Source organism: Danio rerio, chromosome 1 (genome assembly GCF_049306965.1).
Source record: "Danio rerio strain Tuebingen ecotype United States chromosome 1, GRCz12tu, whole genome shotgun sequence".
Classification (NCBI taxonomy): domain Eukaryota; kingdom Metazoa; phylum Chordata; class Actinopteri; order Cypriniformes; family Danionidae; genus Danio; species Danio rerio.
In genome coordinates, this window is record NC_133176.1 from 20,113,176 (window position 1) to 20,135,661 (window position 22,486).

The 22,486-nt window shown below is 34.7% G+C and overlaps 1 protein-coding gene across 2 annotated transcripts; it reads right to left on the reverse strand.

Moving 5' to 3' along the window:
- Window positions 1-759: 759 nt before the first annotated feature.
- Window positions 760-21,998, reverse strand: klf3 (Kruppel like factor 3 (basic)). 2 transcript variants are annotated; one of them, NM_131859.3, is given in 7 exon segments: window positions 760-2,992; window positions 5,170-5,309; window positions 7,443-7,581; window positions 7,835-7,988; window positions 10,083-10,424; window positions 13,197-13,245; window positions 21,817-21,998. In NM_131859.3, coding segments are annotated over 6 exon segments (987 nt in total). In that variant the 5' UTR covers window positions 13,227-13,245; window positions 21,817-21,998; the 3' UTR covers window positions 760-2,810.
- Between the last annotated feature and the right edge of the window lie 488 nt (window positions 21,999-22,486).

Sequence of the window (22,486 nt, forward strand, 5' to 3'; positions counted from 1 at the left end):
TTTAAGCAAATGGAACTGTAAAAAAAATATTTTCTGTACTCTCCCATTCATGCGCTCAAAGTTTACCCAACTATGATGACCTCCACTACTGAGAAACCCAGAAATGTAAAAAGGAACCAGAGGTTAAATATCTGATTTGTTTCTCCATTTCTTTTTTTCAAAATTTAATTTCTTATTTTTTCTTCTTCTTATTATTATTATTATTATTATTATTTGTTTATTTATTTATTTATTTTTTACAATTTTATATTTCAAATTTAATTTTTCCCTCAGAACTCCAGTTATCAGAATTGGCAATACCCCCAATTACAGAAAAGTCGAAATTCTGGATTTATATCTAACAGTTCTGCCCCCCCCCTCAAAATTGTTATTAACATTTCAGAATTCTCTTTTTCAAGCTGCTACTTTATTATTATTTCTGTTTATTTTATATATTGTTTGCAATGGCTAGGATTCAATTCTGCAAATTCAGATTTTTTTTTAACTCAGAACAGTGATTTTCAGAATGTAATTTAACAATTCAAAAATTATCTGAATATTTTACAGTTTTGACTTTTCTTTGACTCCATACCTTTACAATTTACACTGCAAGCATTGCAGATTTATTTCTCACAATTGTGCATATTTTCCTGCAATTAAGAGTTTATATTTTGTCATTCTGCCATTGTCAAAACAAGCAATTGTGAGAAAAAAATGTCTGATTGCTTTTAATGCTGAATTAAACATTAAAACACAATGACAACACATTTATACAAAATATTCACCATAAAAAGTTTATTGAGTGATACATATTTAAATCTATATAATACAAAAAATGTCTGAACAATTTAAAATTCACAGTTTATATAATGACACAAGCATACTATTCCCTTTGAACTGTGAAAATACATGTACATTTATAGAAAAGACAGAGGATTCACATCTTTATCATAATGTTTAATTTTTAGGGATTGAAGTTAAACCAGAATCAAGCTCTCTATAAATTGCCCATTCAGTCATATTATTCCACTAAAATATATATATTAATATTTCCATCATCCTATCTGATTAGTTTCTTTCTTTTATTAAATACAGCTTTGCTGTGTTTTATACATTAGACCAAAAAACAAGAGCTTCATGCCTTTTCTCTTTATTTCTTTCTCTAACTCATCGCAAATGTTTCTTTAAGGACTTTTTCCTTTCTTATTTAAACTCGCCCTTGTTCTTTTCCTCCTTTGAAATATTCTTTAAAATTGTCCTTCACATGAGAAGAGCACAACAGAAAACTGGTCTATTACAAACAACTAGAAGAAAGAGAAAAAATATGGAGATATCGCCCAAAAGCTTCAAGCTACTCATGGCCCCTTTTTTAAATCTATTTTAAAGTGCACTGTTTCCATTTACACATTGCCCTTTAACAAACATTTGTTCACATAAAAATTATTTGCAAGACAGAAAAACAAGAGTACACTTGTCCCTGTATGTCTCCACGATCATTAAGCAAATCTCCCTCACAAACATAGTATTAGCAGTAGAGACGACGCTACCCATAACCTAGATGAACTCACTGCAATAAAATAATGCCCCTTATTGAATGGTTCACATTTTTCTGCACCTAAAAACCCCTCAATGAAATAACGATTAACCCTTTTGAGCCTCAGACACTGATAAAACAATATAACATTTAGGATAATATGAATATTCATGATTACAGAAGTTATTCAAATATGAATAATGGTGAGATTAAAATAAAATGAAACTTTCTATAAGTCCTTGCAACTAACATGTACTGTATGTGTTTTAATACCCGCCTATTAACATTTAAGACACCATTTTGACCTCTCACAAAAAAATTTTTATAATGTATTTGGGGGTAAAATCATTACCATAATTATATTACTAAATAGTAAATTGTGCATGTGTGTAGTTGCAAGAACTTACACAGTACATAGTACTTACGGTAGTAAACTACGGTGTTAATTAATGTTTACAATTAATTAAACATACCACTGTTTAACCATTTCTGTAATAGGTCAGGTGCTCGAAAGCTACTTTTGGAACAAAAAACTTAGTTTTTATGTTTAGTTTTTTCAGTCACAACTCAACTCTTAAGAGTCAAAGTATAACGACTGACCGACCCAATCAAACAATCTTCACAAAAAAAATAAAAAAAATTGTATATATATATATATATATATATATATATATATATATATATATATATATATATATATATACATGAGGATGCATAAGACAATCAGCTTTGGTCTTTACACTGAAACATGAAACACATGCTGAATACATATACAGGATCTGTGTATACTCATTACATTTTTATTAATAATATAAAGGAAAAAAATTCACATTGTGCAGGTTTGACCCGAGCTGCTTTCTAAAACAATATTACATCTGTGAAACTGTTGTGTATGTGTGTATTTGTGACTGACATACTGCTTGTGTATTTTTGCTTGTTTTTTTTTTGTTTTTTTGTAGTAAATGGGCCCTCTGACCTGCAGTGGGCAACACAGAACGGCAGAAAGACGTTTATGGAGAGAAAAGGTGCTTATTGTTTTGAATATGGATGGCATTTAATTTAGTTTGGTTTACATACAAGGGTCATATCCAAAGCACTATCCATATTTGATACCCACAGTAATGTCCATTTGGATAGTAAAATCCATCATATGATCCATCATTTCCACTTTTCTTCCTAAATGAATAGTGTCCTGAACAGGAAAGGAAAAGGATACACAAAAACATCCACTGAGGGTAAAAGTCCTGGTGAGCAACTGCTGCAATTTCTGCTCTATTCATGTGTTGCAGTTTTGAGTTCAGACAAGAAGATGGCGCTTCTTGTGGAGGGCGAGGTGATCGGAGCGAGAGAAGGTACGGTCACAGTCTGGGCAGTGGAATGGCTTTACACCTGTGTGTTTCCGATAGTGGCGGGTCAGCTCATCTGAGCGGGCGAACTTCCATGTACAGCCTTCCCACATGCACTTATAGGGCTTCTCTCCTAATAGGAAATACATAAAGATGATATAGTCATTTATTCACCCATATTAATCATTTTAAAGTAAATCTGCACTTTCAGATATTGATAATGATTGAACTGAATTTTATTTGACAGATTTATAAATTATTTAAATAATTTTAAAATAAAACCATAGAGTATAAAAACACAATAAAGCTCTGGGCTTGTTTCCATTGGGGTTCTAGATAATGTAGATGGATAATTAAGATAGATAAAATGGATTTTTTTTTTTTTTTTTAGAAAAGTAGTTAATATTACTATTTCAATATTAATATTTTAATATTTTAAACTGAATTTTATTCGACAGATTTAAACAAACTGTTTCAAAACATTTCGAAATAAAAAAACAATAAAGCCCTGATGGGCACAATGCTTCCATTGTGGTCCTCAATAAATTTTAAGATGGATAAAATAAAAAAGGAATTTTAGAAAATTAGTCCATCAGTGTTTTGTTAAAGTGTTATAAGCCATGAACCAAACAAATTAGATATATTTGATTTGAAGTAAAGAACGCTATGAAAATCAGACAAAACGACTGTAGACTCAATGATGAAGCAACATTGAAGGAATACAAACTATTGTGTGGTGTTTGTATCTATACACTATATTTCAGGTTTATAGTAAAACATGCATATATATTTTCACACTGAAGTGTTTTGAGAGCGTAAAAATTTTAAATCATATAATTATAGGCTTAACAAAATCACATTATTTTGATTAAATACCTTCCATTGTACTATTATTTTTGGTTTAATGTATTTCTTAAAAAGAAATGTAAGATTTACACTTTAAGATGTTTTAATTACAGATGAACAAGAATTTTTTTTAACAAAACAAGTCAAAGGACAGGATAAAATTTGGAGATACAATACAACTATTTAAAAATCTAGAAACTGAGGGCTCAAAAAATATATTCATAGAACATGATCTCTACTTAACATTCCAATGAGATTTGTCATAAAAAAAATTGATAATACTTATGCAACATACAGTAAGAAAGTTTTTGTAATGTTTAAATTACTTTTAGTAAGTTGTTACATATTCAAAATCCAAAGTATTCTTTAGTGAAATCCTAATAAAGAATGTCACCATTTCAATAATAATATTTCAATATTTTAAACTGATACCACTATATATAGTCTGGCTTTTTTGTTGTTTTTGTACAAAATCACATTTTATAATATTTTAACTTTTAATAATGTGATGTAATTACTTATGTGCAAAAGATGGGAAGTAACTAAGTACAAATACTTCGTTACTGTACTTAAGTAGATTTTTCTGGTATCAGTACTTTTGCTTATTTTTCTGACAACTTTTTATTTCTACTCCCTACATTTTTACAGATTTTTATTTTTATTTTTTTTTTATTTATTTATTTTTTTATTTTTTTTTTTGTGGTACAGTCTATAAGATTTGCTGTCATTGTGTAACTTTAACTCCTTTTTTATTCAATAGTTTTCGGGGGGTTTTTTTGTCATTGTGTGCCTGCGTGCTACAGTGCAGGGCTTTTTTAACCTACACGCTCTAAGTAGGCTTGTTTATTAAGCTTACCATGGGGACGGCAAGAATGGCAAACTTTGATGAGAGAGAGGGAATCTGTGATGTAAACATGACTGATGTTATATTTATACCAGGTAATAAGACGCATTTTGGTCGATCGGATCACAGGTAAATGAGACGCACAAAATATTTAAATGGTATCTTTGTCCAAAGCCCATTTTTTAACACTGAAATTATGTCTCTCTTACATGTCATCTATGTACATCTTAGATGTCATATTTAACCTTTAAATCTTTGATTTAAATAGTAACAACATTAGAGCTAAAGTCTATATTGTTGTCGATAATGTACAGGGAAAGCCATTTTAAAAAATTAGAAATGTAAGTTGTTTTGTATAGATGTATACATGATGTGCAGTGTGGTTACCACTGTGAAACTAAAAAAGGTATAGTAATGAATACTTTATACTTAAGTACTTATTTCAGGCCATACCTATTTACATGTACTAGAGTACAAAAGTGTAATCAGTACTTTAACTTTTACGAGAGTCGTTTTTAACTTGATTAACTGTACTTCCACTTGAGTAAAGGATGTGTGTACTTTTGCTATCTCTGCTTATGTGTCTCTGTTTGTGCACAAATATCTGTGCATGTTTTTACCTGTATGTGTGCGTCTATGGGCTTTCAGATGAGAGCTTTTGGTGTAGACTTTATTGCAGCCATTAAAGTCACATCGATGAATTCTGCGTTTCTTCAACAGATCTGGAGATTCTACCTTTGGAGATTGTGTGTTTCCCCTGCTAAAGAGACAAAAAGAAAAAATATATATATTTATTATTAGTTTCCGTCACTGCTTTTTTTCAGTGCACCTTTTATTTTAACCACCAGGGGTCAGAATCTTAATACACAGTTGATCACAATCGACAAATGAAACCCAGACAGTCCCCTTGTGTAGTGCGTGTATTTAGAAGTTAGCATCACATAAACCAGACAATAAACCAGCGCAAAAAAAAAATCCCCTTCATTTACTCAACAGAAACACCTCTTACTGTATATCGCTGCCTAGATACACCCTGTAATTAAACATATCTTGCTTCACTTTTCTTTTATCTCACCATACACCTTACACTCCCTGTCCATTTAAGCTACAGACATTCATATTTGTCTATAGAATGCCACTTATTATCCCACTTTTTGACATGTATGCTCCTAAAAGTAGCTGTTTTTTGGCCACCACACCCAATATAAATTTATCACATTACCTTCCTCCTCCCTTCCTCTCACCATCAAGTGCACTCTCCACCCTTCCACATAATTTTTTTTCATCACTTATTTTCCTTTTTGTCACACATTATGTCCATAACCAATGACACCACACCCAATAGACAACACACATACAAATCCAGTGTGAAAAAAGTGCGCTCAAGAACGGTTGCACTTACAATCAGAATACTAAAAACAAAACTCCACACACAGCATTCAAAAACTACACGCTCGTGCTCAGATATGTTCCCACCCCATGAGGGTTTGAAGAGTACATGGAGACACACTGTCTGTGAAGTGCATGCTGGGGGATTTTTATCAGACCCACAGTGAGAAACATCAGATAAACAATACGCGCTACACCAAACATGCATGCATGCATACATACTTTCAAAATCGAAAAAGAACTGAAGACCAAACCCATTTCAAACACAATTCCAATTGCAGAGGTCAAGTAGATTTTACTTGTATTGAAACATACAGGAGAAATTATTTGATGTGGCAGTTAGGATTGTTAGGAATCGTTGGATTGATGGAGGGATGGACAGACAGACAGATAGACGGACTACAGACGGACAGATGGATGGATAGAATGAAAGACAAAAAAAGATTTTGATGGATGGAAGGATAAATGAATGGATGGAATGAAAGGATGAATAGATGTGTTGAAGGATAGACAGATAAAAAGATAGATAGACATACAGACAGAGAGACAGACGAGAAATAGATAAAAAGATTGACAGAGAGACGGAAGGACAGACAGACAGATAGATGGATGGAGAGAATAAGAGACAAAAGACGATGGATGGATGGATGGATATAATGAATGAAAGATGAATAGATGTGTGGTAGGATAGATAGATAGATAGATAGATAGATAGATAGATAGATAGATAGATAGATAGATAGATAGATAGATAGATAGATAGATAGATAGATAGATAGATAGATAGATGGATGGATGGATGGATGGATGGATGGATGATAGAATGAAATACAAATGGACAGATGGATGGAATAAAGGATAGAATGAAGGATGGATGGATGGATAACAAGATATAATGTATGAAAGATAAATAGATGTGTGGAAGGACTAACAAATAGACAGACAGACAGACAGACAGACAGACAGACAGACAGACAGACAGACAGACAGACAGATAGATAGATAGATAGATAGATAGATAGATAGATAGATAGATAGATAGATAGATAGATAGAATGAAACAGACATGTTTAGACATGTTCTAGATAGCAGGATAAATGTATGTATGTATGGATAAAATAAAAGATGAGGTGAATAGATGGATAGGTAGATAGAATGAATGAATGAAGGATGAATTGATGTGTATAAGGATAGACGGATGGATGAATAGATAGATAGATGGATAAATGCATTCATAGAACAACTGAAAGACAGCAGCATTTGTGTAATAACAGTCTTCCATAAGGCATCACACAGTTTGTTTTTACAAGCAGATGTACAGTATTGCATGTCAAAAACCTGCTACAAAACAAGTTGTAACCTGCCTTACAGTCAGACACATACTGTACGCACACTCTAATTTAACCTACTTTTTATTTGTAGGATAACAAATGCAGAGTGAACAGAATGAATGATAGCATGTCTGTGTGTACATGCATGCATGTGTATGTGTGAGATCACTCACTCATTATAATTCGGTAAGGCAGTGATGACCGATTTCTCTTGGCTGTGGTTGTCCTGAGTATGTTCAGGGTGCGGCTCAGATTTGATTGGTTTGAGAAGCTCATGGTGGTCCGAAGTATTCTCTGACTTTATTACAGAGACTGAAGACAAGAGACAAATGTATCAAACATGCAGAAGCGTAAGGATATATTACTGTATTATTGCATCTGTCAGCCATCAAAACTCATGAGTGAAAGCGTTTGTCAGTGTGTGTTGTTTGCTTAAGGATCAGATGTGAATGTGTCTGTGTGTGTGTGTGTGTGTGTGTGTGTGTGTGTGTGTGTGTGTGTGTGTGTGTGTGTGTGTGTGTGTGTGTGTGTGTGTGTGTGTGATCCAGAATGTGATCTGGCTTACAGTGTTTGTGGTTGGCCGGGTCCTCAGGTGTGACGGGTGAGATTATGATGGATGGAGACAGGTGCAGGGAGGGAGGATATAGCACAGATAACGGCATAGGAATTACTGGAATCATGCCAGGACTCGATACGAAGGGTGTCAGAACCTGCGTCACCTGTAAACAAAAGAGAGAAAAACTGATAAGAAATGTTGCTGCTGTAGGAGTCTACATTTTAGATAAGCCACAAAAAGGTTGATAAGTTTTTTTATAGAACCAATAGCAATGATGAAAACTGATGAATAAAAACTATTTCTAAATTCTGTTTTAATTTCCAGTAAATTAATAAATGAACAATAACAGCAAAGAGTGGTCAATATCCAAAAAATGTCCTATGCCCCATTTGGTCCAAAACCCGACAGGTGGACAAATCTAAGCTTGTTTTTTTATTAAAACAAATATAAACATGCACATAATAAATAATACTAATAATAATAATAACATAATACAAAAGCAAATTATCAAAAATAAATAGAAAAAAGTCCACCGGGATAAGGAAGGCATGGAGGTAGTGGTTTTTATATTTATGTAGAAAATAATGATTTTTTAAATATTTTAATCCTTAAATATTTTTACATATGAAAAAATGTGTGTATCATTGTACGTCTGTGTATATTAGAGCAATTTGTATGCGTTTAAGGGGCACAACTAACGCGCTCTGCGCTGGACTTTAGACCTGCTTTCAGCTGGTCAATTGCTCAGTCTATTTTAGTTCCTCAAAATAGCAACATGCCAAAAATGCACCTTAACACACCTCTTTTTTTTTAGACTGGAACAACCATGAGTGGCGCAAATGGATTTACTATCTAAACAATGTGGTGCAAAATGGGAAAATTAGGGTTGTGTTGGTCTAAAAATAGCAACAAATCACATTAAACACATCTTGCGCCTTATTTCGCCGGTGTATTATAGGGCCCTTAGACTGTTACAACTCTTAACTGGAATCACTTAAAAATGTGAGGCAAAGAAATCTGAAATATATTTTAATGAGGATCAGTGGGAGACTATATGCCAGAATACTCTCATTCCCCTTTCCAATAGCAGAATAGATGAAGGAATTTATAAACTTTGTTTGAGCAAAATGTACTCCAATGTATCATCCAGTTGTCACAGATTTAAAACCTATTCAGAATCAATCATGCACATGTTTGCAGAATGCAAAAAGCTAAAAAATAAATAAATAAATTGGAAAGCAGGATTTTACAGCCAAAGCTTTGCAAACTCCATTGGACAACACACCAACACTATACCTTTTAATAAGCTGAAACAACACAATTCTTGAGATTTCATTGAGGCAACTTAATTTTTTATGTTCAATCCACATAAAATTGGTAAAAGTATTAAGTTAATTTAATCAATTTGTGTTGGGACAACATGAATGCATTGTGTGGAACCCTGTATTTTTTACATGTGGTACAGAATTGAACAAGACACTTGATCCTTCTTCTACAAAGAGACTTGTTGTCTCCTATCTAGCAAAAAAATGCATTTTGCTCAACTGGAACCAACAAAGGCCCCCAACATTTGAACTGTTCATACAACTATTGAATAAAACAATGATCCAATACATACTACTTAAGAAACAAAGGGAATGTCTTTTAAAAAAAATATAGATGCCTCTATTGAACCTCTGACTCTCTAATCACCTTAGATGTATTTTCATAATAAGTGTGCCTTTACTCAAGCACAGCAGAACTTTATGAGTTTATTATGATTTTTGTATTCTGTTTGTATTTATTTATTTACTTATTTACTTATTTATTTAATTATTTTATGACTTTTGCTGCTATACTTGTGTCTACTGGTATCCTTGTCTTTGTCTTTTTTTGGTATGTTCATTAAAACCAATAAACAAATAATTAATAAAAAAAAAACTACTATGCTAAAAAATTTTCTCTTTTTAAAATATTAACATTTCACAGGAGAACTAATAAATTTGCTTTCACGTGTCTATGGATCACTGTAAAAATGCTGGGATTCACCCAATTTCTTCCTGTTGTCCTAAAACAAATCAAATAAGTTAATGTAATCGTTTTTACAAATTTAACTGAATTGAACATAAAACAATTAAGTTGTCCCCAAAAACATTCAGAGTTATGTTGTTTCAACTCATTTTAAAGTTTGAGCAAGTAGCAAAAGTCACTTTTAAGTGAAGATGCTGTTATTATTATCATTCTAATTAAATAATGTATATTTTGTTGTTGTTCTTACAGCAGGAATGGGAAGGGTGAGTGACGGGCTCAGCTGTCTGTTCTGAGAACAGCGAGAGGCAGGACTGTGTGCCTCATAGGGCGATGGAGGACTGGCTCTGGGTGATGATGATGCCAGAGAAGATGAAGGCGATGAACCAGAAGATTTGTTGCCGATGGATAAATCAACAGGTTCGATCTGGGCTTGATGGACGTCCTGGGACTGACGGTGTGAGTAGGGCAGCTGATAGCTGGGGTGGTAGTGAGAAGGGTACAGGTGTGCTCCACTGACCACAGCAGGTGGCAAAACCATTCCAAACGTCTCATGCGATTTAATCAGTGTAGAGTAGGGCTGGTATAATGACTACAAGAGAGAACAACATTAACCACGCTGTGAACTCGCTAGTTTATTTACACATTCACATGCACATAATTACACAAGCGCTCATATAAAGCAGCTGAGAAGCAGTTGATTCTGGGGACTATAAATCGACAAAAAAAAAAAGAGTAACTTTGAATGACTGAATGAGAGCCAAATTCAACTTCCCACCCCATATAAACTCCTAACCTAATAAGAAAGGAATGCATGTCCATCTGCAGTTAGAGGAAGAGAGAAATTGGGAAAGAGAGCAAGAAGGAGATGAGTTTTAGAGATTTTTTTTTTTGTAATATCCTAATAATATACTCCAAAATACCCTTATTAGTCTCCATAAAGTCTTGTGTTGTTTGGCAGAAATGGAGGACTGTAGATGGAAACTGCAGTTGAGCAAACACAGTGCTGACCCAAGAAGAACAGGGTGCTCAGATGGCCATGCGCCATGAAGCCCATTGTGTGCTAGCTGGTAAGGTAGGTTTGTTATTGGAAACGGAAAGTGAAGCATTGTTTTCTTTAAAATCACATAAACCGGATGCAAAAAAAAAAAAAAAGAAAGAAAAACACACACTGTAAAAGAAGCAGGAAGATGGAGGAAAATCAGATTAGCCTAAAGCAAATTCTCTTGAGTAATACACTTGGGGTAGAAACAATCACTGAGAGATTGCTAAATTTCACTGATAATTACAGACGATGGTTAACGTTACCAATAATTGCCGGTTCCATATAAAATTAAATCTTTTATTTGATTTTTTTTTATTAAACAGTGGTTAACTGAACATATTGTTGCACTGAAAATATACTTATAATTACACATTTTTGGAAATTAATGAATATTTAATGAATATTGTATTACTGAACATTAATTGCATGTATTAAAGGCTACAATTAACAACAATTAACAATATATATATGGGGGAAATAAGTATTGAACATGTTATGTTTTTTCCTGGGAATAATATTTCTAAAGGAGTTGTTGACATGGTCTTAAACCAAGTTTTGATAAAAACCCAAACAATACAAACATAAAAATAGAACAAAACAAATACATTTGGAAATATTTGCTATGCATAATAACAATGGAATGACACAAGGAGAAAGTACTGAATTACTGAATTTAATGATGTATTTAATACTTTTTAAAAAATACTTTTTTGATGATGGCAGTTTAAAGATGCCTCTCATATGGAGAATGGAGTTACATGAACCGCTCAGGCAGGCCCGGATTGGCTAATCGGGAGGACCGGGAGAATTTCCGGTGGGCCGGTCCGTTTTTTGGCCGCGAGGGCCGGTCTCCCTAGCTCCAGAATCTGTTGCTCTCAGCAGTCACACTTTTTAAAAGTAATTTATTTATTTACTTGACCACAGCCTTCTTATTCATTATTTTACCGCAGTTCTGCTCTATTTATCTATTTTTTCGTAGCCTCGTGAGCAAGATGGAGCCTACAGGTTAATGATGATATAACCAGATAAGTCATCTTTCACGGTACAGCTGTTGTGGTACAGTGGTTAGCACGTTAAGTTACAACGCTGCCATCCCGGGTTCGGTCCTCGTCAGAGAAACATATTTTTTTTCATTTTTATTGTTAAGACATATAATGCTGTAAGGGTTGTTGAATATTTTAAGTTCTAAAACAGCTGTTTTCTCAAAAAAGACGTAATAGTGTAATTAGAAACTCAATTGGAAATGACCTTATTTTAATATAGTCAGTGGTGAACTGAGGTGGGCCGGTCTAAGGCTTGAAACTCCAGGGCTGAAAAAGAGTCCCACTCCGGCCCTGCGCTCAGGTGTGATTTTTTTATTCACAGACATCAACAGACTGTAAAAATCTTGATCGTTCTGTGGTTTCATCTATCAAATCTGATTTTTGTTTTGAATTTTTTATTCGATTCAAGTCATGTGATTGGTTGGGCCATTCTACAGCTTGATTTTCTTTCTCTGAAACCATTTCCTTGGCTGTGTTTTGAATCATTGTCTTGCTACAATGCCCACCCGGCATGGTTTCATCTTCATCATCCTGATAATGTTGGACTGAAGCATCTACTATTAATTTACAATAGCAAAGGGCAGAGGGTTTTTGAAGAACTAACTTCTAAGAACATAGATTTCTATACCTCCCTTTCTTCATGTGTTCAATACTTTTTCCCAGTGTCATTTCAATTTATTACACATTTGAGAAAGTTATTTTTATAAGAAAATCACAGAGCTAAACGTTTGTACAAAGAAATCGCACAAAGAAAGAGTTTAAAAACTCAGCACAATCCCATCAGATCTTCAATACAAGCACATACTCTTGCAAACACAAAACAAACAAATATGCTGTGCTGTTTGAAGGTGTGTTGTTTGTGTGTGACACTGCCGGTGCTATAGGTGCTAATCAACTGTAGTCCATTCAAAGTAAAGTGACCCAGGACATGCTTTCATTGATATTCAGTGGAGTGCATGAACAGGAATGAAACGTTTGACACTGTATATATCAATAAGCACTATTTTTACACTTCGTATGATCAATAAGTCATGACAACATGTTGTTATGTTAATAAACCTGGTTTCAACTTAATAGTTCAGTTGTACAAGCTGTTTTAGGTCAGTTTTAAAGTAAGTTCATTGTATATAAAGAGCAAAACTAGAAGACTGCCAGAGTTTTCTTGTAAAGCACACTCCAATAATCTTCAAAACCTATTTTGTGTGTGTGAGTGTGTGTGGAATCGTTTCTTAACAGTCAATTGATATAGAAACTTTACCTCAAAAACAGTACTCACCATGTCTGGTTTTGGATCACACGTGAGCATGGCTGCTTCAAGTGGAATTCTGTAAAATAAAGTAGTTTAATCAGTTAGTGATATTTAAAAAAATACAGTCCCGCATCTGAGGTGAGCCATCAGGAAGTCATTCTTCATTCCAGGCACACAGAAGAAGGGAAGCATGAGAGAGGTGCTGAAACGCTAATCACTTCAAGTACAGGGGAAGTCAGAGCGCTCGGGGCTAAGAGCTGTTTTTGTGTGTGCTTCAACATAAGACTGCAACATTATTACAAGGCTTTTTCCCACCTGACCCACTTACTGTATACCCAGTGTGGTCTTGCGGAACAGAGAGGCCACATGTTACTATTTCATCTCCAGATAATCATCCGTTTCAGAATTGTAGCACCTTTTAGGGAGTTTCTTCTTCAAGCTCTAGGGCTTTGATGTCCTGGTTGTTGTTTTTTTAATGCTTTATTTATAGGATATTTTTTTATTAAATTTGCACAAAACAAAAAACAAATATACAAGGAAACATCCCCAACACTAATTTCCCTTTTGTGGCTTTAACAGAAGAGACACAGCTAACAGTCCCTGGTTGTTTTTTGACTTTAATTTCACACTTGTGTTATGTGACATTACAACTGACTTAATCTTTTATATTTAACTCTTGAGTCCACTCAGAAATGCCAACCGGCCCAGCCGGGACTCGAACCAGCGACCATCTTGCTGTGAGGAGACAATGCTAACCACTGAGCCACCGTGTCACCCCAGAGTTTTGATCTTTTGGCTTTAATTTCACATTTGTGTTATGTGATATTACAACTGACTTAATCCTTTATAATTGTCGAGTCACTCTTGTTCCAGACCCTGATTTTCAGTGTTAAAATATGAAAATGAATAATTAAAAATGTATTATTACCTTTAAATGCACAGTGCTGTTTTAATGTTTGAAATGTTGTTGTTTTAAAATACAGCTGAAGGCAATATTATTAGTTATATTATATTTAATAACATTATAATGTCACAGGAGGGTTAATAACGTCTTTAATTGTAAGTCGCATTTGATCAGCAGTCAGTAAACTAAAAATATTACAGTTTAAAATGACTTACTGTCTGTTTATATAGTTTTTCTTGTGATGTTTTTTCCTTTTAGTCTTCAGGGTCGCAAAAGTATTGACACGTATTCATATTTCTTTGCATTAAAAAACATTTGTGACATTATAGATGTCTTGATAGTAATTAAAGATGTGAAGTTCTCTTTAAAAAAAACTTATGGCCACAAAATTGACCGATAGTGTACATAAATAAAAATTTACTTTATATTTATATATATATATATATATATAAATATAAATTTTATTTGTGATAACATTTTTTTAAATAATAATTAAATAAATATTTATGCATACTACTCATATCAATCCAGATTTATCCAAAGTTTAATCCAATTTTTATGAAATTTGTCTTATATATTACATAATTTCCAGCTAATTGCAAATATATTAAAATGTCATTTACATTTGCTATTTGACACACTACATACAGTAATTTCAGCTTTTACCATCAACAGTAACTATTGAAATTTGAAAATCATCAATAATTACTGTTAAACCTTAAGTTTTTTAAGAGTGTTAATCTTGTATTTGAGTTATTTTTATATCCTATATATATTCGAAATATATAGGGCAAAAAGTCTTTACAAAGAAAGGCCAGAAAAAAAGAGCTTAATAACTCTTCAGCAGCACAATCTCACCAGATCTTCATCATAATCATGTACTCTTGCAAGCACAAAACCGACAAATACATTGTCCTGTTTGAACGTGTGTGTGTGTGTGTGTGTGTGTGTGTGTGTGTGTGTGTGTGTGTGTGTGTGTGTGTGTGTGTGTGTGTGTGTGTGTGTGTGTGTGTGTGTGTGTGTGTGAGACTGCCGATGCTATAGGTGCTAATCAGCTGTAGTCCATTTAAAGTAAAGAAACCCTGGACATGCTTTCATTGGTATTCAGTGGAGTGCATGAACAGGAACGGGATGTGGAACACTTCATCAGTGAGCCATGAGACTAATTTAATGATATATGAGGGCTTTTACAGTCCAAAGTCTGGGAGAAAGAGAGAGAAGTCTGCATGTAAAGTCTCTTTTTACAATCATTAACCCAGGGCAGTGCTGTTAACACACACAGACACACAACAGTCTATAAAGTGCACTGAGTACTGATACACTCCCATAGACGAACATTCAGACACAGATATATAAACAGGACTATATCGCAAAAGACAATGCCACACACACATACACACACAGAGGCTTGTGAAACACTCCCATTGGCCCCAGGGTCAGGTGTGGGTTAACAAAACAACATACTAGAGCGTACACACAAATGCAGACAAACTCATCCAAACCTGAAACCAACAGTATAGAGTTCCGTACAGCTAATAAAACATAAAACAAGTCACAACATATAAGTTAAACGCCATTCAAGTTCGGTTCGGTTTTGAAATGCTTTACAGACAGGATGGTTATGTAACTAGACACTGAAATTGTTCAGCTGTTAATTAAAGCGTTGGCATGATTTATTCACTGTCACATTAAGCATGTTTGGGGGTTTTATTTCAAAAACACAAAATGAGAGGATTAGGAGAATGTACAGGCTGCTCATTTTTATTCAGTGAATTGCTATATAGTCAAAATATGATTTAAAAAAGTATTATAGTCTCCTTTTTATAAAAACTAAACTGCACATATATAACCTTACAGAGGACAAGTGGTTTAAAAATTGCAAATTCATTCATTCATTTTCTTTTCGGCTTAGTCTCTTTATTAATCAGGGGCTGCCACAGTGGAATGAACTGCAAAAATTAAAAATTTATCTTAATAATTTTTATAGAAATAAGGAAAGTTTTGATACAGTTTAGTAAGATTTTTTTAAGGAAAATTTGTATCTAAACTAAATTTATTTGATCAAATATACACTGTAAAACCCAAAAAGTTAGGGTAACTCAAACCATTTGAGAAAACTGATTGCAACAAACCATTTAAGTTAAAAAAAACAATCCTAATGAGTACTATGAACTTAATTCATTTGAGTACATAACGCAATTTGAGCACAGTAAAACCCAATAAATGAAGAGAACTCAAGCCAACTGAGTACTGTAAAACCCAATAAGTTAATGCAACTCAAATCGTTTGAGGAAACCTCTTGCTACAAACCATTGAGTTAAAAACTAATCTATACGAATACTGTGAACTTACTCCATTTAGGTAATAAGGTATTTAATTAACTCTTTACCTTCAACACTGTTCAAAACTTTTTAAATGAGTTAATTTAACTTTCAGTACATTTTGAGTTATCTACACTCATTTCATTTGATAAAGTTGAATGTTGGGTTTTACAATGTACAATAAATATATAAAACTGTGATATTGTATTAGAAGTATTATTATACACATTAATTATTCATTTTACACAGGCTTTAGTACCACCTTCAGTGTCACATATGAATATGCAGGGTTCCAAAATTCATTCATTCATGTTGTTCCACCACAAATCGATTTAGGTCACTTATCAAAATTTATGTGGTTTGAACATAAAACAATTAAGTTTTTCAAATAAAGTCTCAAGAATTGTGTTGTTTCAACTCTGAAGTAGTTTGGACAAGCAACAAAAAGTCTTTTTTGAGTGTGGTTGCCCCTCAAGAAACATTATTAATATAATCAAAGTTTTAAAAAACAGTTGTGTAATGGTTTTATAAAACAGTAGCAATGTTGTGGATTAATTGATTAAACTATATAAATGTAAAAGAAAAATCTTTATGACAACTTTAACATTTTGGCAAAAGTAAATATTAATTAAATAACTTTTTTTTAAAGTATCTTTGTGTATTCTTATTTTAGTGTCTACTTATCAAAGCACAGCTTTTCTTTTTAGCTTGTCTGCAGAAGTATCAAAGTCTGCTAAGCCCCTACATAGGAAATCTTATTCAAACAAACAATCCTTTTTTAAATAACAGACAGACATTTTTATCCATCGGCTGCTGCACTCAAACAGACCCCACTAAAGAAACATACTGTAATAACCATTTTGAGTTTTTCAGTATGGACTGTTTTTCTCCAAGCTGTGGAGAAGCTCTTTAAGAATATATGATAAAGTGTGGCAGAGCGAAGTGTTCACAACTGTCCTCCGGGCTTGGCAGAGTTCAAGTGAACCTGTTACATTAATCATGAAGCCATTCACTGCCAACAGCAACAAAATACACACACACACACACACACACACACACACACACACACACACACACACACACACACACACACACACACACACACACACACACATAAACTCGCACAACCCTTAATTAAACTTAACAGTCTCATAAAATAAGGTGGCTGGTACATTCTCTACTAGATGCAGTTATCGGAGTGCCAACTAGCGCAAGAATTCATGACACATCAATTACCAATAAATATCATTCTCCACTTCCAATTAAATTAAAAGTTTATACACCTAATTTTATTATAATTACGCCCTTTGTAAGTTAATAACTCAATCTGCTATGCCCTCCTCATGTCATATCAGATGACATGACTTAGTTGAACTTCCAGGGATTTGATTACATGTTTTAAATATGCATACTGTGGTTTGTGACCAAAAAAAAATCATACCACCCCCAATTTCTGCACAAAAAGCGCAAGTTGTAAATGCATTGTTATTATTATTTTCCAAGAAAAAGAGGGCTTTCAGTTTAACCCAATTGAATGTAAAGGGAATGAATAGGTTGACTGGAAGCAAATATTTCAAGAATTTTAAAGATCTTTTTGAATCAGACGTCCAGACACAGACAAAGTTCCTATGATATGCAGTTTTGAATATTAATGAACAGTTTCAAAATCAAAGTGCACAACAAATATGACAACGTTGTTCATACATTCATTTTCCTTCAGCTTAGTCCTTTTATTCATCAGGGGTCGCCACAGTGAAATGACCCACAGTGAAATGACCCACCAACTTATCCAGCATACGTTTTACACAGCGGATGCCCTTCCAGCTGCAACCTAGTACTGGGAAACATCCTTACACACATAAACTGCGGCCAATTTAGTTGATTCAATTCACCTATAACGCATGCCAGGAGCAAACCCAAGCCAACACTGGCCATTCCTAACCCACTATAAAGAGCCAGGGTTTCTCACTACAGTCATCTTTGATTTGAAGAATCCCCCCTTCCACCCCTACCTCTTCACCTTTCCCTCCATAGGACAGCACGGTGGCCCAGTGGTTAGCACTGTTGCCTCACAGCAAGAATGCCACCGGTTCTAGCCCTTTAACAGGCCGGTGGTCGTTTCTGTGCATGTTCTTTCCGTGCTCACGTAGGTTTTCCCAAGGTCCTCCGGTTTCCTCCCACATTACAAAAACATGCACAACAATTGAATCGATCAATCTAAATTTAGCACTACAGTCAAACTCTCATCCTGCAGCATATCTCTTCATAGCATTCATTTTAGTCATTAGCTCTTATCAAGGGGGGAGTTGTCGAGATCTACCTGAGCTCAAGGCTCCCCTCTTGCCCTGCAAACGGGAGGGAACCAAGGGCTCCAGGACCTTTTAAGCTCAGGGCTCTCTCCCGGGACAGCATGCCAAACTTGCTTATAATCAATCATCAGCTAAGTGTGAACTCCTGAACTTGTTTTTATAATGTGTTTTTGTTGCTGCACTTTAATAATAAAATCAACACCATTGATCATTACTGTCCTAGAGTGTGCATAACTATCTGACCAATCAAAGCAGAGTAGAAGTCAGTATGGACACAAATTCGCCACCTGTCATTTGATCACATTTCCTAAATATTTGCAAACTGTATCAATTATCAGATTAAGCCATAATTGCACAAGTGAGTATCTCTGTGGTGAGCAAGAAGTACTGTAAAAAAAAACGGTATGCAAAGGCTACTTTGTTTATGGTTTGTATGTTTGCAGCACTAGTTATAGTTTCCATTTGCGTAATGACAATACAGATACCACTACCTTAATGTGGAGAGATTCTGCATTCTCTCATGCAAATGCCGAGCGTACAGTATGTTGTCGTTTCTGTCTTCTATGATCTGTTTGATGTGTTCGCGCAGCTTTTTGATTAAGACAAGACTTGAGTTAGACAAGATTTAGACAAGACTTTTGATTTTAAGACAGGCTTGAAATATACAAAGCTTTTGAAAATCTTTGAGCTGTTTTTTTTTAATCACCTCTTGTTAGAAACCTCAATAATCAGGGCACTTTTATCTTTTTTCTTGAATGCTGTGATTTGTGTTTTAAGGTAGCGTGAATGAGTAGTTAAGACTGTTCAATGAACATTTCTGTTCTGATGTGTGATATACACACGTGTTATGTGTGATACTTATAAATTACACTTCACTACTCTGCAAGTAGACAAATCCATTAAGGCACACACACATGAGACATAGAGAAAACCACAGAACGGCAGCGTTACGCTCTAATGCAGTTTCCTAGCAGAGAGCAGTGGTCCAGCTTGCTGACATGGAGAAAACTGCAAGACCAAAATTACAAAGTGCAGAATCTAATAGCAAACCTCAAACCAAACTAAACAGAGCCGGCTCAAAGCACACAACCCGTCAAAAGGCTCTCAGATAACACTTTTTTTCTGCCAGGTGTCTGAGAATGCACAAGATCTGAGATTGAAAGAGAGGATCGTAATGTGGAAAACCATATCTTTTAATCGCACTAAAACCGAAGACTAAATTTAGCAAGAAGGCCACAAGGAGACTGTTATTGTTCCCATAGTGAGAAGTACATAGAGAGGAGCTCTGCTATAAGGGGGCCATAGTTTCCGTTCTGGATCTTCCTCAAACTAAAGAGACTTTGGGAAAGACAGAGAGAAAGAGATCGAGAGAAAGGCAAAGCAGTTTAACAATGGAATGCGGCTCCGAAAACGATCCTCTTTTGTAGTGGATTGTTTGTGTGTGTATTGCGATAACATCAGAGTATTGATCCAAGGAAAGAGGGCTGTAAGTGGGTGGAGGGTCTAGGCTTGTGTATGAGTGTGTGTGTGTGTGAGTGTGTGTGTATTCACTCCCCCCTCGACAGCCTCCCCTCGAATGCTGAAAACAGGAAAAGAGGCTCCATGTGCCAGATGGAATGTCTGACGCAAACCTCAGCCTTGAAACAAAGCTCAGAATACAACAGCCTTACTGACCCTGAGACTTGGACTATCAGTTTTATTGTATTCGATTTTCACGCCTAACATGCAACATCAGCTATGCTTATACTGTATAAACAGTACACATAATCATCATACAGTTCAACATGCAGAGGCAGGACATCCAGTTGAATGAAGCCAAACGTCTCAATTGGGATTTAAGTCAATATGAGTTATATTAGATTGCCTCTAATATTTTAAGAATGAGTGTTCAACAACAGATAATGCATGGCATCTTAATTTTAATTCATTTTAAACGTAAAAGCGACCACACACAACATATTTAAAGATGAGTAGTTCATCACTACCAACTTGAACGAATCAAAATATGAATCAAACTGTCATGATATTTCTAGGATAGTCTGAATGTACATTAACTAAAGCACTGGCAAATATTTTTTAATGCAATACTGCTTGTTAATAATTAAACATATTAACATATTCTCACCGTCTCCTAACACAGAAATGTGGCAACAATGTTATGTAAAAAACCCAGCTGAGCCAAAGGAAACATCAGCATGATCCATGTTGTGATTACTAAGTGGATTTAATGTCCCTGAAAATTACATTTGCATATGCTCTGGCGCTGATCATTAACGAACCGAGAGACTGTAAACCATATGAGACTCTAAATGATGTCAATTACTTGTGCTGATACAAGATTAAAGTTAAAGTCCAGCCAAGAGCAAAGAATTAGTACACAACAGTGCCGGTACCAGTATAAAATCTGATGTACAGTATATATCGAGAGAGAAAGTGTCAAAAAGCAATATTAACACAACTTACACTTATCAAAACAATCCTACGCATGTTACTGACATGACCCTCAGTGTTTTTAAGGACTTCAAAAAATACAATAAAAGTGGAATTTACAGTAACAGTAATTCACGCTTTAACTGACTTTTACTGTCTTCCTAGTAATTTGTAGTAAAACGTCTAGGATTGAAAACAAAACTGAAAATAGATATGAATCTTCACTGTGTCAAAATCATCATAATTTATACATCATATGTCAATATTGCACTTTTAGAGCATTTTGTGAAATTTTGCAGTACAGGTCAAGTAAAGTTACCCCAAGAAAATGTATCCATATTAAACATATTTTAAATGTTAATAAACATAAAACGGTTATTGAATACCATGACTATTTTATACTTTATACTTGGCATGTTGAAGCTATTCAATAGTGATTTTTTTGTTATAAAATGTTTGTGTATGTAGGTTATTCACTGTATAAACCAGTCTAAATACGTACCTGTTAAACTGTAGGTAGGCTATAATGTACATTTTACTTTTACAAACATACTTTGTGCTATGAAGTTATGTATTGATATAATTAATAAAAATGTACACATTTTTTTATCTAAAGCAGGAACGTTTATTTTTCGTTGTTTCTAAATCAAATGATTAAAAGTGAATGTATATGGTAAACTTACTTGGCAGTAAATATTCCTCAAGTCAAAATTGCGCCGTTATAAAGGAGCGCGGACGAAAGCAACAGGCTGAATCACGAGAGCGCGATACAAATCCAAATGACACACTTGCATTTAGACAGACGCCGAAAAACTTCCCCGAGAGTTACGAAACAACTTTTTTGTCCAAGTGTTTAAAGTGGCCTGGGTGAATTGAGCGTCTATCACATGATGAGGGCCGGGCGGGACAGCGGGCGTGTGCTCGCGGGAGGTGAGGGTGGGGCTCACTCACAGGCGCGCTCATGGCTCCAGATACGCGCAACCGGAGACAGAAGAGAAGAGAACGGACGGTGTGTGTGTGTGTGTGTGTGTTTCTGCCTCTCCCTCTCCGCCCTTTCCTTCCTTTTCTGTTTGTGTCTCTCTATCTCTCCCTCTTTCCCTTCCTGACAAGACACGCCTCACAGACTTTCAAAGATCTGACGAGCGCGGATAAAGGTCGCCTGGTTCTGCAACAATGGGAGAAGACAAATGGCTTGCATAATTTACAAATTATGCATGTATTGTATTGTTAACTGTTTGATCAGTTGGTGAAAGGTGAAAAACTATGTTGGGGGCATGTTATAGAGAATTTGTTTCCAATTTCTTCTTTTAAACATACGAAGTAGAATTACTAAGTCTTACTTTACGTGTGCAT

Coding starts and splice junctions, on each gene's coding strand:
- klf3 (XM_073951406.1), bottom strand. CDS start 13,226: ATGCTCACGTGTGATCCAAAACCAGACATG. Junction 5,307..7,442: donor GCCTTACCGAATTATAATGA/GTGAGTGATCTC, acceptor TCTCTTTAGCAG/GGGAAACACACAATCTCCAA. Junction 2,993..5,169: donor CCATAGACGCACACATACAG/GTAAAAACATGC, acceptor ATTTCCTATTAG/GAGAGAAGCCCTATAAGTGC.